The 16,813-nt window shown below is 52.2% G+C and overlaps 1 protein-coding gene across 4 annotated transcripts in view; it reads left to right on the top strand.

Annotated features, from left to right (window-relative positions):
• Positions 1 to 16,176, top strand: part of NOXA1 (NADPH oxidase activator 1) — a 39,834-nt gene extending 23,658 nt beyond the window's left edge. For 3 of the 4 annotated variants that reach the window (XM_044992229.1, XM_044992227.1, XM_044992230.1), the window contains 11 exons: positions 1,474 to 1,581; positions 3,854 to 3,913; positions 4,700 to 4,737; positions 6,734 to 6,875; positions 8,111 to 8,170; positions 9,470 to 9,554; positions 10,152 to 10,267; positions 12,025 to 12,191; positions 13,440 to 13,545; positions 13,639 to 13,762; positions 14,023 to 16,176. In XM_044992229.1, coding sequence (XP_044848164.1) covers positions 1,474 to 1,581; positions 3,854 to 3,913; positions 4,700 to 4,737; positions 6,734 to 6,875; positions 8,111 to 8,170; positions 9,470 to 9,554; positions 10,152 to 10,267; positions 12,025 to 12,191; positions 13,440 to 13,545; positions 13,639 to 13,762; positions 14,023 to 14,120 — 1,104 coding nt within the window. In that variant the 3' untranslated portion in view covers positions 14,121 to 16,176. The remainder of the gene's footprint in view (positions 1 to 1,473; positions 1,582 to 3,853; positions 3,914 to 4,699; positions 4,738 to 6,733; positions 6,876 to 8,110; positions 8,171 to 9,469; positions 9,555 to 10,151; positions 10,268 to 12,024; positions 12,192 to 13,439; positions 13,546 to 13,638; positions 13,763 to 14,022) is intronic. The other variant, XM_044992228.1, reaches the window with a different exon arrangement.
• The last annotated feature ends 637 nt before the right edge of the window (positions 16,177 to 16,813 follow it).

Genomic DNA, 16,813 nt, shown 5'->3' with positions numbered 1-16,813 from the left:
GGGGCTGCAGGAAGCAGCGTAGGCTGAGGGACATGCTGGCTGCCCTTCCTGCAGCCCCCATTGGCCTGGAGTGGTGAACTGCGGCCAGTGGGAGCCACGATCAGCCGAACCTGCGGACACAGCAGGTAAACACACCGGCCTGGCCCACCAGGGGCTTTCCCTGAACAAGCGCCAGACCAGCTTTGAGAACCACTGTTCTAAAGCACAGTGGTGTTCTCCCCTATAAAATGCTTTTAAAAACCCTGTCGAATGTAACTCTGGATCCAGGAGCGGCACCAGGGTTTCTGGCGCCCTATGCAGAATTCGGGGGGCGGCATTTTGTGCCCTCCCCACTGGGCGTGCGGGAGCTTCTGGTTCTTCTCCCGTCGCACCACCGAAGAAGGACCCTCCGCCGAAATGCCGCAGGTGACAGCGGCAGTCATTGAGCTGCTCAATTGCCTGCCGCTGTTTTCCATGGCACATCGGCAGAAGGTCCTTCTTCGGTGGCGCGATGGGAATGGAACTGGAAGCTCCTGTGCACCCCGTGGGGAGCGCACAAAATGCCACCCCCCAAATCCTGGCGCCCTAGGCGACCGCCTGGGGTCGCCTAATGGAAGCACCGGCCCTGTCTGGATCTTCTTATTGTCCATAAAAATGGCTAATCTTTACCCTCAGTGATATCTTGTCACAATGAGCCTCAGAGGTTAATTACTGGTTAATTCACGTTAAGCACAGTATTTCCCTTTATTTGTTTTAACTGTGTTGCTTTTTGATTTCATATCTTGTTCTTGTATTATCAAAGAGGGTGAACAAGAGCTCCTGATTTACCTTTTCTAGACTGGTCATTATTTTGTTTACCTCTGTCATGTTTCATCTTACGCATCTGCTCTCCAAAAGAAACAGTCCCAGTCTTTTCATTTTCTCCTTGTACAAACCTCTCGCCACGCTGCTAATGACATTTAAGACCTATCCCTGAACTCCTTTCATTTCTGTCATGACTTGTATGAGGTAGAGTGACTAGAAGCTAACATAATATTCCAGAGGAGGCTGCACCATTGATTCCCAAAATGGCATTATGCTATTTTCAGTATTATTTTCATCCCATTCTTTGTACTTTGGCAAACATTTATTTGCTTGTATTGGGATCTGAGTGCTAGACTCTAGTTACAATTTATAGAGAATAATAAAATTGAGGAAGATCAACAGGAGAAGCAGATTAGAGATTTATTTAGCAAACCTTATTTCATGCTCTCCTTTCACCCCTCCCTGGTATCTCCAGAAATCGGCTTATGCCCAGAAGTGTGAACTATCTTAGCCTCTACACGTTGGTCAAGTCCAGGTCACGCTTTTTCAAGTCCATAATTTCTGCCACACTGAATTCCCTGGTTTGACCACACCCTATGGGGGAAGCAGTATTTACTTTTCTCTTTTAAATGTTAAGCTGTGGTTAATGATATCTAATGTCCTTGGTTTGATCTCTTCCCCCAACTGTAGAATCATCTCTTCCTGGAGCCCATACATGTTCCCCTGGGGGAATTTTTCAGACCACGAAAGGAGGAAGTTGAGCAGCTGGATTCAAAAGATTTCCTGGGTAAACCCAAGGTAAGGCCCCCTAGGTTGCAGAAAGGTCAATCCTAGGGCAAGAATGTTAGCATGGGGCCCTGATGACTAAGGTCAGCAATGAGCAAACCAAGGTCCAGGGCTCTGGCTGCTCCTGAGAACATTACTGCTGGGGTCCTCTACCAGCCACAGCACTGACAGCCTCCTGAGAGTAACATTGCTTGGGCCCTCTGCCAGCCACAGTGCCTTGGAAATATCAGCTGAGATTCTTTAGACCCTAAGTGCAATAGCTCCATTGTAAGGAACCAGTCTTTCAAGTTTTCCTCTGTTATTTTTCTGGCTTTGAGTGTTTTCCTACCATCTGTCCTTGCTTGGAGCAAGGTGAATTTCACAAGCGGAGGGGAATAATCAGGACTCTGTTGGAAGCATTTTTGTCCATAAGGAAAGTGCTCCTCAGTGGTTGGGCTTTTTATATCCAGGAGAAAATTATTTTGAAATTAAATATTAAATAAATACCTAGCTCTTGTGTAGTACATTTTTTCTGAAGATCACAAAGTGCTTTACAAACATTAGTTATTTAATCCTCCCCTTCGCTCCCAGAAAAGTGAGGGTTATTGTGTCCATTTTACAGAGAGGGAAACTGATGAGGCTGAAGTTACAGGATTGTTTGTGAGTGGAAGGATGTTGCAGGAAATATGGGTCATATGGAACCTTACTATCTGCCTGTTAAGTAGAAGGTGGGGCATAGTTGCACTTCCTGAGGAGCAGAGCAGGGACCAAATAGTAACTAGGAGCTTTTCTTCACTGCAACAGTTAGCTTGATTTAATACACGCAAGTGACTCCATTTGACTCAGCCTAGCTCAAGTGAGAGTGACCCCACTGCAGAACAACACTCAAATTACACAGAGTGATTGGATCAGCAGCACAGAATGAGGCCTGGTCTATGCTGAACAACTATGTCAATCAAGGGCATGAAGAAGCACATCCCGTGTAGACACAGCTAGGCTGAAGGAAGAGCTTTTCTGTTGACATAGCTAACAGTGTTTGGGGGTAGGGTTTCTATATCGACAAAAGAACCTCTTCTGTCAGCGTAAGCTGCGTTTACACTATGGGGCTATGCTGACGTAGCTATGCAGGATAGTCTCTGTAGTGTAGATATATCCTGGTTGGATTAGCAGAGTGGATTAGCAGTTGATGAGTTGTTGTAATCTGAGTTGCTGCATCCCCGCTGCATCAGCAGCACTCCAGCTTCAACCCACCCCCCTGACAGGCCAACTCTCTCAAACTTAAAGTACCACTTAGCTCCAATTAGAGATTTGGGTGTGTGGGTGAGAGTTGGGCTGGGGCAACACTCGAGTTACACTCTTAGCACTGTAGTGAAGACAGTCACAGTTTGGGCTCTGCTTCTCCCTCCCTTCTTGGGGAAAAGTCAGCTGCACTAGCCTTCTTCCTGGCACAGCACACTTCCCTCTTTGAGCTGGCTCAGCTGCACTGGCCGGCATGTTGCAGGGAGATGCCTACTGCCCACCCCTGCCCATTCACTCACTGCCCACCTGTGTGAGTGGGAATAGCAGCCTGGCACCCACTGCTCCACTACATTGCTACCTTCCAGATGAGCAACAAGCAAAGGGCTTCTTTCCTTCCCTGCCCTGTGCGAATGCCCAGTGAGAGACATGATCTGGCCCTCTGTAAATAGAGCATGACTCCACACTGCTCTGTGTGCTGATACCATTGTGTCTTTGCTGATTGTGAGCCTCCGAAAGTGCTCATCAGGTACTTAGGGAATCCTTAGTTTTGTCATTATGCTGAAAAATTACACTTTCAAGACATGCGAGCTCACCTAACCAGTCCCACAGGGTTTGACCCTCTGAGCTGAAGCAGATTCCCACTTGTTGTGGGATGACTTTTTTGTTAATTGGTTAATGCCCTTCAGAGAATATTAGCAGATCATCAGAGGATTTCTCTTCTCATTTCTCTGACCTCTGCACCCTTTGGGTAAGTGTCACAGGCCAGGAGCCTCTTGAGTGCAGAGCAAATGAGTGGTTGTGCTCTCAGATTCACCCACAGACATGTAGGGAAACAGCATGGCAAGAGCTAGAAAACCAGGCCCCTGGAGTAGCTGGGGTTACTGCCTGGACTCAGCTCTGCACTCTCCATTGTGTGCAGTGACTTTTTGTTAAGCTCTGCCACTTGGTGCTAGGGACTCACTCATGGGAAAACCAGGGTGAGTGACTGATTCCCAGAGGCAGTTTTAATGGGGCCTTGCTGTTCCTTCATGTGATCCAGAGTCTGATCTGATCTGTCCTCTGTCAGGTGATCTCCTCCGTCATTCCCAATGACGAGTACATCGGATTTGAGCCTCTCAGGCCACAGGTGAGTGCAACAACTGAGGTACTTGATTTATGCATGGTAAGGTCATGTAATGGCATCATTGTCATATAGCTCCACTTAGGGTCCCCAGCCAAGATGTCCATCAGGATGAGAACCTGTCATGGACTCCATAATATTTTAGTGTAGCTGAGAGGTTTCCTTGGGGCTCTGAGTCCCGCACGCCTCCCCCTGCCTAGCAATTCCTACCCTCTAAGTGCCATATCACTGCAGATATCCTTCCACCCCTCAGACCCCATCAGTTGTGCTTCATCATTGGCCAGAGGGGCTCAGATGAGGCACATAAGTCTCTGCCCCCTGAACAGAGCGTTCTTTTCTCTGCACTGAATTAAAGCCGCTGCAGCAGAGTCTATGTAATGTTTAACTCACTTGCCCAGCACCACTACAGACCTATCCTCCAGGGCAGTGGGGTGCACTGTCATGTGAATGTTAGGAGCAGGGGAACACGCAAGTAGGTTGGTCTCTACTGGGTGGGGTGGGCAGAGAAGAGGGGGCTGCCAGCACTGCTCAGCAGTGTGGAGTGGCCTTGATGACTGTCCCTAGAGTGGTGAATGATTGCATGACAAGTGTGGACAGGAGAATAGGAGGGAAAATGTCAGAGACTGAAACTCTCGCTCAGACTCTGGATTACTGCCTGATACAAGCTATTACAAATCGTTGTGGGGAAGTTCTCTGGCCTATGTTATAGAGGAGGTCAGCCTAGATGATCACAATGGTCCCTTCTGGCTTGGAATCTGGCTCTATGAAATAGACGCTGTTGTTTCTCCACAGAGACAGGGCTTTTACGAACCCAGTGTCAATGCTGTGCGGTAAGTGACCAGTCCTGGATGGCTTTGCTCTTCTGTCACTATTTCTCTTCATGGCACCTTGTCTTGTCCCCAGAGGTTTTGGTTTGAAGACTCTGCAGTATCCCAGTCCCAGAGATCCATCACTGAGGAGAAAACACTGTGTGTGTGAAAGACTTGTGTGACTGCGATAGTCATTGTAGTTAATAACAATAACACCTGGCACTTCTATAACACCTTGCAAGGATCTCAAAGCCCTTTGCAGACATTGATTAAGCCTCATAGCCACCCTGTGAGCCAGCTAAATACCATGTCACAGGTTGGGAAACAGACAGAAAGAGAGGTTAAGTGACCTGTTCAAGGCCACATAGTAAGTCAATGGCAGCACCACTGTTAGAACCCACAACTACCTACTCTCAGTTTCCTGGCTCTAGCCCCCAGGACAAGGCTTCCAAATGCTCCTATCAGCACTGCTGTAACTGGGGCCAAATTCAGCCCTGGTCTAAGGAGGTGCAGCTCCATTGACTTCCCTGGGTTTGTGCTTCCAATAATCCAGGGCTGAATCTGGCCCATTGTTTTCATCTCGAAAAGCTAGAAGGTGGTTCAGGAATAGGGTTGCCAACTGTCTAATTGCACAAATCCAAACACCTGTGCACTTCCCTCTTCCCTGCCCCTTCTCAGAGGCCACACCCTGCCCCACCCCTTCTCTGAGGCCACGCCCCCTGTTCACTCCACCCGCCTCCCTCCATCGCTCGCTCTCCCCCACCCTCACTCGTTTTCACAGGTCTGAGGCAAGGGGTTGGGGTGTGGGAGGAGGTGAGGGCTCTGGCTGGGGTGCAGGCTCTGGGGGAGGTTGGAGATGAGGGGTTTGGGGTGCAGGAAGGGGCTCAGGGCTAGGTCAAGGGGTTGGGGTGCAGGAGGGGGTGTGGGCTCTAGGAGGGAGTTTGAGTGCAGGAGGAGGCTAAGGGCTGGAGCAATGGGTTGGGGTGTGGGAGGAGGTGAGGTGTGTGGGGTCCAGCCGGGAGGCGCTTACCTCAGGTGGCTCCCAGAAGTAACTGGCATGTAGGGTGACCAGACATCCCAATTTTATCGGGACTGTCCCGATATTTACTTATTTGTCTCACATCCTGATATTTTGCACTTTGGCGCACAGGCATGTTCTTCTCCAAAAGTTCATGGATTATCATCTCTGAGAGACCATAAATGTGGTAACTGCACCATGGAGACACAGCCCAAGGCTACTGCTGCCTATGTGGGGAGATGTTCGCAAGAGAAGTTTTCTCGAGTTTACTCAGCTCACAACTGAGACTATATGGCGAGGGAGGATCACCATGTGAGAGGAAGGATGGGCTCGTGGTTAGAGCTCTGAAGTGAGACGCTAGATCCATAACCCTCTTGTCATTGGACCTTGGACAAGTTTAGGTGTCTAACTGGGAGTGGAGCCACAGTGAAAGTCCAGTCCCAACTGTAGGTTCTGAGCTCTTCTGAAAATTTAGCCCTGAGCTCTTCTAAAAATGTGTTCCTTGATCATTCTTTGCTTTAGTTCCTCGTCTGCAAATGGGGGTAATGATGCTCTCCTACTGCACAGCGGAGTGGGAAGGAGACAGTCCTTGATGGTTGTGAGATGCTTGGATGCTATGGGGATGGAGGCCTGTAAGTGACTAGATGGACAGAGTAGAAGGGTGTGGCTTTCCTCAGACCCCAGTAAAAAGGCAGGTTCTCCAGCAGAATGCAATGGGGACTCCACCCAGAGAAGAGTGGCACTGTTCCAGGGTGCATTGGCACCTGAGGAGCGGTGAATGTCCTACCACTCTTTATGTTTCAAAGTGCATTGACAGAAGAGCCAGTGGATAGGTCACAGGATGGCAATGCCCATTCCTAGCCTGAATGTCTCCAAGAAGGGTAACCAGAGGAGCAAAGAGAAGGGAATCCCATTAAACCCAGTGGTGTCCACACCCCACAATGGGAGAGTGACAGCCCCAAAGGGTGCTGAGTAAAGCTGTTATTATTTTTTCTCCAGAGACCGCAGCTCAGGTTACTATCGAGTCGTGACTCATTATTACCCTGAGGACTCTGAGGAGATGGCAGTGAAGAGCAGCACTATCATCTTTGTACTAACTAAAGGGGCAGATGGCTGGGCTACCGCCATAAGTGACGGACAGGTATGTGGAACTGACAGGCTGCTGCTCCTGCCTCTAGCACAGCATCAGTAGACACTGCAGCACTCCCTGCCAGCTGGGGCTTACTGAGGCTTTAATAGGATATTCCTTTGGCAGCTCTCAGGAGCTGGAGCACCCAAGAGGGTGGGATATGACGGTACCTTCTCTGAAACTGCCAGTTCACTTTCATGGATTGGACACTAATAGCAGCAGCTGTTAAGGGTTGTTCAGGGCTGTTCAGATCTCATTGAGTTTTCCCCGTCACCTCTCTAATTCCACTGGCCGGTAAACTGGAGACCTCAGCTTTTTCTGATCCTTATCCCTTCCGACACATGTGGATCCTCCATAGGGATTATGCAACTAGAAACATTCGGTAGAACCACTAGCAGGGGCACAATTCACACCCATTGTGAAGCCTCACCTCCTGCAGCATAAAGTGCACAAGAAGTGTCTAGGGTTCATCCAGTGGCCCTCTCGCAACTGCTGTATGGAAAGCAGGGTCCTCAGAAGGGAGAGCAATGTGCTGCTGTGTCCCCAAGTGGGCGTCACCACCCACGTGCAATCCCCAGGGGGCCAATGTAAACATTGGTGTTTATATGAGAATAGAGGCCAGGAGCCCCGTCAAGGGCCAGGATTGCTCTGTGCAATGACCTGTACTAACTCAGAATAAAGAGACAGTGCCTGCCCCTGAGAGCTTACAGTCAAAGTATAAGGCAGAGAAAACGTGTGGGCCCAAAGACAGATGGGGGAGCAGAAAGACACAGTGAGATAAGACTGGTCAGTCTGACAGGCAGTGGTCTCAGCACAACCAGCAGTCTAACCATTGCCAAGTTTTCTGGTAGGCATCACAGCACAGAAGAGTTATAAAGAGGAAACTGAAGAAAGATGGAGGCAGCTCCTCCTGCATGTGAGGGGCAGCATGGGAGGAAGCACAAAGGTTCCTCTTTAAGAGTTAACAAGTGGGCGAGGAAGGCTGGTGGGGACAGGCTGTGAAGGGCCTTGAAAGCGATGGCAAGTAGTTTGCGTTTGTGATGATGGAGAAGAGTGAGCCAGCAGACAGAGTGACCTGGTCAGAGTGGCGTGTCGGGAAATGACACATGCCACAGGGGTGTGAATGACTGAGGGGCAAGGTGGGGTTGTCAAGGCCAGTGAAGAGAATTCCTGCACTGGGCAGAAGAGTGTCTGTTTCAAGTGTGCCTGGTCTCACCCTGTTTTCTGTTCTGCTCTGTGTTTCCCAGAAACTGCGTATACCGACCTCTCACCTGGAGCCTGTTTATGCCCCCAAGGCTGATAAGTGGGTAAGGGGACAATCTTGTGACTATGGGATGGGGAAGGGAGAGAAAACACAGCCAGGCCACTGTGAGTGGCAGGGCTCTGAACCACAGAGCAAGGCAGTGGGCTCTCTCTTCAGACTCACCGCATGCATAGGTCCAGGGCTTTCAACCAGCCAGGGACAATGGTAAATCCAAGCAGCAGGCAAAAGGTGGATTTTTTCCACAGCTCTGATGTGTTTCCTGCAAAGTCTAAGCTTCCATTTTGGAAAAAATCCATTTCTTTTACCCCCTCCTCCTAACAGTTAGGACCCACCATATTGTACCCAATGCAGCCTTGCTCTAATGGCTTGACCCGGCTGAAAGCTGTCTCCACTTGAATCCTCCAGCAGACAAGGTGTGACTCACACCCACGCGCCCACTGCAGTGAGCAGGGAATTTCAGAGCCCACTTCAGTTCTGACATACTAGTGGCCTCTAGTGAATGAACTTCCTCTGGTCCTGCTTTGAGCAGGGGATTGGACTAGATGACCTCCTGAGGTCCCTTCCAACCCTGATATTCTATGACTCTGTTGAAGCAGCAAAGAATCCTGTGGCACCTTATAGACTAACAGACGTTTTGCAGCATGAGCTTTCATGGGTGAATACCCACTGCTTGCATCCGAAGAAGTGGGTATTCACCCACGAAAGCTCATGCTGCAAAATGTCTGTTAGTCTATAAGGTGCCACAGGATTCTTTGCTGCTTCTACAGAACCAGACTAACACGGCTACCCCTCTGATATATGACTCTGTTATAATTTATCCTATGGAGTTGGTAGGGTTCCCTGCTGTAAACCTGTTCAGTGCAGAACTTTGGAGCTGAGTGAGGGGCAGACAAGCCCTTGTGTCAGAGGGATCAGCCATGGAAATCCCAGTGAAGACAGCTTCCATTTTTGGTCAGATGGGGAAGTGGCCATCCCCAGACTAAATGTGGGGTTGGGATCCCAGAGAGGTGAACAAAGCAAACAGTGCAGCAAAATAAAACAAACCCATATGGGTACTAGGTGGGTAGCCACCCTCTGGGGAAGCCTGGAGGAGCCTGAGTGCTCCACTTCATACCTGAGTTAATGAATTAGCCATCCCTGAGGCTCTGCCCACCCTTAAAGTCATAGCCTGAAATCTACTCAGTGATGCAAACCAGCTGCCACCTGCTCCTTCTGGCCAATGGGGAACGAGGGAGCTGATTTCCCAAAACTCCAGTTCCTTAGAACTGTTCTGCTCAACATTGGCCTCAGCCATACTCTCCTCACGTGTTTGATCAGTTCTTTTCATTTTGTTCTCTTGCAGAAAGTCAGTAATGGGATTCCTCTTCCTCCCATTAAAGTGCCCCCCAACCGGCCCCATGTGCAGGAAATGGACCGCCAGCAGCAAGGTAAATCCTGCTTTCTGAGACTGAAGAGGCATGTGGGGGTAAGGATCCCAATGGGAGTTGTGTGGGATCACCTGCCAGTGCCCCAAAACACCACTGCGCTAGGGAACCTACAATACCAGCAAGGCTAGCTCCCCACTTGCAGCATGTGGTTACTGGCAGGGACTGACTGTGCAACCCAAGAGTACCCTGGTAGCAGGGTAGATTCTGTGTGTCAGGGATGACTGCACACACTTTGCTCTGCTCTGGCCCACTCATTCTGCTCTCAACAGAGACTGGGGGCCAGGACTGTGTCCAAATAGAAATGAACTGGTTGGCAGGCACCTGGTGATTCAGAGCTGGTGTCCAATAAATGCAGCTGCTGCCATTTGTCACTTGCCCCCCTTGCTACGGTGACGAGGGCAGGCAGGGCTCTATATGCCAGTCCCTGAGAGGGGACGGATGGACAGCTCAGGCAATAAAATCGGTGGCTTCTCACGCTGCCTGGAGTCCCTCCAGATGTGACTCAGTGGGACCCCCCCAAAGTTGTCCAACTCCATCTCCTCCAAAGAGGACTTGCCCATTGTCATGATGGCTGTTTGGCAATGTTTTGCTCTGCAGGACCTGCTGAAGGAGAAGACACTGCTGCAAATGATGCTGATCTGCAAGCAGACTTGCAGGTGCAATGTTCCCCAACGTCACAAACCATTAAGGCTATAAAATCACTGGTGCCAAAGGTAAGAGTGGATTCAGCCCAGTTCCACCAAAACTCCAGAGCCACCCCAAAACTTTGGGGCTCACTGGAAACAGGGCCGGCTCTGGCTTTTTTGCCATCCCCTCCAAAAAAAGGGGGGGGCCGCCAGAGCGGCAAAGCAGGGACCAAAAAAACAACAAAAAAACCACGGAGCGGCCAGAGCAGCAAAGGGGGGGGAGGGGGAAACGGACACAAAACAAAAAAACCGCACGGCTGGAGCGGCAAAAAGTGGGGAAAACCCCCCCTGCGGCGCAGCCAGAGCTGCAAAGCGGGGGGGGGGGGATCAGCGCGGCCAGAGCGGCAAAGCGGGGGACGGGGGAACAACGGCGCGGCCGGCAAAGCAGGGGGAAAAAAAACAAAAAAACCCTACAGGGCGGCCGGAGCCAGGGTGCAGGGGACTCCCTGTGCTGCAGAGTGCACAGGGTGGAGGGGGAGGGAGAGGGAGCCGGGGGGAGAGAGAGAAGGGGGGGCGGCCAGCACTTCAGCAGGGCGCTTGCCACATGACCCCGACCACCGCGCCGCCTGCTGGGAGGGCTCTGTGCTGCTCCAGTCGGCTGGGAGGGAAGGACGCAGGCTGCCCTGCCGAGTTTGCTGCAGGTCGCTCCCCTCCTCCGCGCCGCTGCCCCCTACAGGGCAGCCAGAGCAGCGAACAAGAAAAAAAAAAGCAGCCGTGCCGCCCTAGGATTGGGTGGAATGCCGCCCGTAGAATCTGCTGCCCTAAGCATGAGCTTGCTCAGCTGGTGCCTGGAGCCGGCCCTGACTGGAAAGCCTTTTCTTCCAGACCAGTTTCCCCTCCCCCCATCCCAGAGAGATCCTAACTCCCAAATGGACTTTTGTCTGTTACTCCTGAGTCCTTGATCTTCCTCTTCCAGGCCCATACTGTTGCTCTGTGCTGTTAACAACCACTGTGTTCTATCACAGAGAGCACTGCATTTCAGGGGTCAGTGAAATCACCTCTGTATCCTTTTCCTACCTCACGTGGGACTTGTGCCTACAGATCCTTTGTCAGAGGCACCTGCTGGTCAGGTCACCAGTAGCCGCACTTCATTTGGCATGGCCACTAGACTCCCTGTGATTTTGGAGTCAGTGCTGTGCCAAGCTGCATGGATTGGCAGCTGAAATTTCCACAAGAAATTATGGGACCTGGCGGCATCACAGTAGGGACATGTTTGCATGATAACACAGGGAGTACCTGTCTCCCCTCTGGCATAAGCAGAACTCCTGTGCTGATTAGATGTGTCTGAGTTATAGGATTCAGATCCAGACTCTTCCTTGGGGAAAAATGGAAGTGTTTGGATCCAGGGTTTTGAGAAATGGGCCCCATATGTGAAATTCACATATGGATCCTGGTTCAGATTTTATGCCACATGGAGTTTGGTGGCACTGAGGTTGGCATTTGGGTTAGGCCCCCACTCTTGACTCTGGGTATGGAAGGATGGGCTAGTGGTCGGGGCACTGGCTGAGATGTGTGAGACCTGCGTTCGGTTCCTTGCTCCACCAAGGACTTCCTGGGTAAGTCACCTCATGTCTCTGTGCCTTGGCATCCCAGCTGTAAAGTGGGGATAATAATATTTCCCTACGTCACAAGGATGTTGTGAGGGTAAATACATTAACAGATTGTAAAGTGCGTTGAGCTCTGCTGTTATAAGAATAGGCATTATTGTTATTCTGATATTTGCTGGTGAAATCGCTCTAACCAACCCATCCAGAGCAGATTCTCCTTTGCTCCCTGTTTGTCAGCAGGTCCCACTGGCTCAGGACAAAGCATCCTCCAGCGAGAACAGATCCATCCTGCTGAAAGTCCACTGTGACTATACAGTTAAAGTGAACAAGGCCCTGACCCTGTCAGACCTCAGGTCTCTGCTGAGGGAGACGTTCAGCCAGCAGGCAGAGCTTGGGAAGCTGAGGTAGGCTTGGTCACAGACTGGAAATAGGGTCACACTCTGGCTACCCTGAGCTGGTGCCAAAGGCTGAGTTGGAGTTTCTCCTTCCTGGTGAGCTGCAGCTTTCCTCTTGCCATTGCAGACAAGTCATTGCAGTTCTCTGAAGCGGTGTTTGCCCAAGGAGTTAGGCATTAAGACCATGTCTGCCGTCCATGTTGTTCTCCTCAGGGCCTTTTGTCCTTCAACAGGGCTCAGGCAGTCATAGCCACAGTTCACAAGATGAGTACATACAAACCAGCACTGTGTCCCCTCTCCCAATTGAATAGTCACACAGAGCCCTGTCCCCTGGATATTCCACCTCATTGCTTTAGAGCACAACACTGACTCCTTGGGGACAGGGAATGTGTGAATAGGGAGGTTTCGCAGGACCAAAGGAGTATGGAACTGCACCAGCAGTAGTGAAAGCAGGGGAAATTTAAAGAGAAATGCTATTGTAGACACCCCTGACCTAGAAATGATTTTCTCCCAGCCAGCACAACATTTAAGGCACTCCAGGTTCAACTCAGTTGCACTTTGTGTGGCCAGTTTAGAGGTCTTGTGTAAGTCTAAAGCAAAGTGAAGTTTTGTCTACTGGAGCTGGAGGGGTAATTTCATACGCGCTAGCTCTGGTTGAGCTGGTGTGCTAAGAATAGCAGCGTAGCCAGCCTAAACATTCTGTGTTCAATCCCGTCTGAAAACCTAGGTACGTATTCAGGGCAGCTAGCCCCTCCCACCCCGTGGCACCACAGCTACACTTCTCCTGTTAGCACGCTAGCTCAAGCACAGCTAGCCAGGGGCGGCTCTAGCAATTTTGCCGCCCCAAGCATGGCGGCACTCCGCGGGGGGCGCTCTGGCAGTCGCCGGTCCCGCGGCTCTGCAGACGTGCCTGCGGAGGGTCCGCTGGTCCCGTGGCTCCGGTGGAGCATCCGCAGGCACGTCTGCGGGAGGTCCACCGGAGCCACCTGCCGCCCTCCCACCAACCGGTGGAGCGCCCCCCGCAGCATGCCGCCCCAAGCACGCGCTTGGCGTGCTGGGGCCTGGAGCCGGCCCTGCAGCTAGCACGGGTCTGTCTGCTGAACGGGGAATTACACCTCCAGCTCCAGCACAGACATACCCTGGAGTTCCTGGACTGACATGCTTAGGGAATCAGAGGGAGATGCAAGTTGCACAAGCTTAGATTCACCTCTAAATTTGGCCCTAGTACGTTCTCTCTGACCTCCTCTCTTACTTCAGCTGCAGGCTTTCAGACAGCAAAGAGTTAATTGTGATTTCGGGAGAAGAGGAGCTGGGGCAGATGTGGCAGCAGGTGACAGATGGGAGGCTGACACTCTGGTGCCAGGTACGTGTCCCTTTGGGATGCTGTGCTACCTCACTAGATTCTGGTTTAATTTCTGCTCTGCTGTGCGGTTTACAACATGGCCTTGTCCCATAGGGCACAGATGCCTGTTCAGACAGACCCGTTCTCTACAGGATGGTAGCACACCACGGTTACACGGCGCAAAGGCCAGAGGATCTGGAATTCAGTGAAGGAGACACACTGGACATTCTCTCCGAAGGTAGCTTTCTAGTTCTGCCTGAAGTTCTTTGCTGGGCAGCTTCAGGAGTCTGTTTGCAGGGAGGAGATGGGGACAAGGTGGGGAACAAAAGGCTTCCTGACAGCTAAGCCACTAGGCTTTATGGGGGACTGACATGTGCATGGGCCTATACTGGCCCTTTGAGCAGGGGTGAATGTCACCCTTAGCAAGGCTTGTGTCTCCCTGGTTAGGCAATTCAAGGGATTGCTAGGTCCTTACCCTGTTCCTTTGTATTTTCCCAGTGAATGAGGAATGGCTTGAAGGCCACTGCAATGGCAACTTTGGCATTTTCCCCAAGTGCTTTGCTGCTCAGGCCAGCATTGGGGCTGCCTGCCCTTAGAGAAGAGATGCTTCTTCCTGCCAGACTCCACAAGAAGCCAGCTGGGCTGGGGACCCCACTTCACCTCACTCATGTCTCCCAAAGAACAGGAGAAACTTGCGCCAATTCATTCAGGTCTGACCATTGCCAGCCCTGCTAGGTATTTAATGAAGCTGCCTACACAAGATGCTTCCCAGTGTGGGACCCCATTATCCAGAAACCCAGCAGGATTAATTTCTGTAGTCTAAAGCAAAGTGTAAGTCTAAAGCAAAGTGAAGTTTTGTCTACTGGAGCTGGAGGGGTAATTTCATACGCGCTAGCTCTGGTTGAGCTGGTGTGCTAAGAATAGCAGCGTAGCCAGCCTAAACATTCTGTGTTCAATCCCGTCTGAAAACCTAAGTACGTATTCAGGGCAGCTAGCCCCTCCCACCCTGTGGCACCACAGCTACACTTCTCCTGTTAGCACGCTAGCTCGAGCACAGCTGTAGACTGTAATTTTCAAAGGCATGTGTCTGGCCTCAGTATTTCCCAATAATAAAAGTGAAATGACAGACAGGTCTGGCTGGGGAGTGGGGGTGAGGTGGGATCTGGGTGCAAGAGAGGGTGGTGTCTCATGAAGGTCACTCTGAGAGGTGTTGACACAGCAAATGGAGTTTTCCCATCTCAGACCCAGCCACCAGCTCTTTCTGTAGCAAGAACTTCGGGTTCAAAGGTGCAGATTAAGTGGTAAGAAGAACCAGCTCCTCCAGAAGAGGGGGCCTGGCTCAGGCCTTAATCCCCACTTCCCACCAGGTGCAATAAAAGTGGGGGAAGCTGGACCTTGCCCGTCACTGGATATGCCCACGCTGCCGTTAAAAACCCATGGCTGGCCCGTGCCAACTGACTTGGGCTAAGGGGCTGTTTGAGGGTGGTGTAGATATCTGGGCTTGGGGCAAGTAAATAGCTCCTTAGCCCGAGTCCCACGAGCCTAAGTCAGCTGGCACAGGCCTGCTGCGGGGGTCTAATGGCAGTGCTAACAGACCCATTGAGGCCAGAGTGTGGGAGGCAACATGCCACCCAGTGGACAGGGAGGCAGGCTTGATTTCCTGGGCTCCATGCAGTGTAAAAACAGCGCTGTTCTGGTTGGGGAGCATTTCACACTCACTTTGCATGGCTGTAAATGAGTGCACATGAATGAGGCATAGGGTGTGTGGCCCCTCCAAGCCCCATGGATCTACCAGAGGCAAAGGGCCTGTGCCCAGACATCTTGGGTTGTGGGGATTGTCCCTGGTCAGGTGAACACTGGTGTCCCAATCAGTTCCACGAAGTTGGGCCACAGCAGGGAGCTAGACCTTGAGGGACTGAGCACTGGGTTGGAGGGAAGGAATGCAGGGACTGGGGATAAAGAACAGGGTGGGGGAGATGGGCAGGTGACAGGAGCTGAGGCATTGTGGGGAGGGCAGCCAGAGAAACAGGCCTAGCGAAGCCCAGAGGGATCAGGGAGAGCCAGAAGAAAGAAGTGGTAAGTGAAGCTGAAAGGAGCCATGGGGGAGCTAAGAACACAGAGAGAGCGGGGCTCATGGGAGTAGATAAACATAACCTGGTGGGGGGAAGGGGGGCGACCTAGAGTCTCTACTTTGCAAAAAGGGTCCTGTAGTGAGCCGGTGTGGCTCCCCGCTGCCCCGGATGGGGAAGAGCCCGTCCGGAGGCTGGAGTGGGAGGAGCTAGGGAGCTCTGAGCCCGCCCCCAGAGGGTCAGGCGGTGACCCGGAAGTATAAAGGCTCGCCCTCAGAGCTCAGTAAGGCCCCAGCCGCCGGAGAGACCAGACGTCTCTAGTCTAGCCCCAGACTGGGAAAACCCCGCGGCCCAAGGCGGCTGTCCGGACTGGCCGGGCCTGCCCTGCGCCCGCTACCCGGAGGAGTTGCCGGACCTGCCGATCGCACCCTGCCCCGAAGAACCCATGGTCCTGGATCCCCCAGTGCCCAACACCAGGACCTAGGTACAACCCAAGGGGGAGTGTGGAAGTGGCCCGGGGGCAGCCGACCCTAGTCTGGCTGCAGCACTGCCAGAGCCCATGTCGGTGTGTTGCAGCCAGGATCCCCACTAAGCAGCGGGTCTTCTGCCACTGCCAGGGCCCCGGGCTGGGACGCAGTGGAGTGGGAGGGCCTGCATCCCCCCTGCCACCCAATTCGTGGTGGCAGTCTCCCCCTCCCCCAGGCCTGAGGAGGCTTGGGCTTATTATTACTGCTCAGCCCTGCCTGAGGGCCTGAGCCCTGACTCATTGTTGCTCCACCCTGACCCAGGGCCTGGGCTCACAGTGTTTATTTCAGTTACCGCAAGGGCTGCCGAGGGAGACCCCACGGACAGACTAATTCCCCCTGAACGGCAACTGTGTGTAGTGAGCCGGTGTGGCTCCCCACCGCCCTGAAGGGGGTCGAGCCCCGGCTAACCCTTGTACCGGTCCCAGGAACTGCAGGGTGGTTCCTAGGCACCAGCCTCTGGGGCTCGCTCGGCCCATCAGCTATGTGGTACATGAGGCCTCTGGTAGCTCACTCAGCCCCCACTGGCCTTGGGGAGCTCCCTTGCCCTCCTTTCTGCCTAGCCTCTCACTTGGCCCAAGCCTCTGGCGAGTTGCTCAGCCCATCAATCCTTCATAGCCCTCACCTGGCTCAGGACCATGTGAGATCACACACCATCTCTGTTGTGCTAGGTTTCCCAGCTGGGACAGGTTTCTG

Source organism: Mauremys mutica, chromosome 18 (assembly GCF_020497125.1).
Source record: "Mauremys mutica isolate MM-2020 ecotype Southern chromosome 18, ASM2049712v1, whole genome shotgun sequence".
NCBI classification, from domain to species: Eukaryota; Metazoa; Chordata; order Testudines; family Geoemydidae; genus Mauremys; species Mauremys mutica.
Note: the sequence above shows the minus strand (reverse complement) of the source record. Positions and strands in the feature narration are given on the sequence as shown.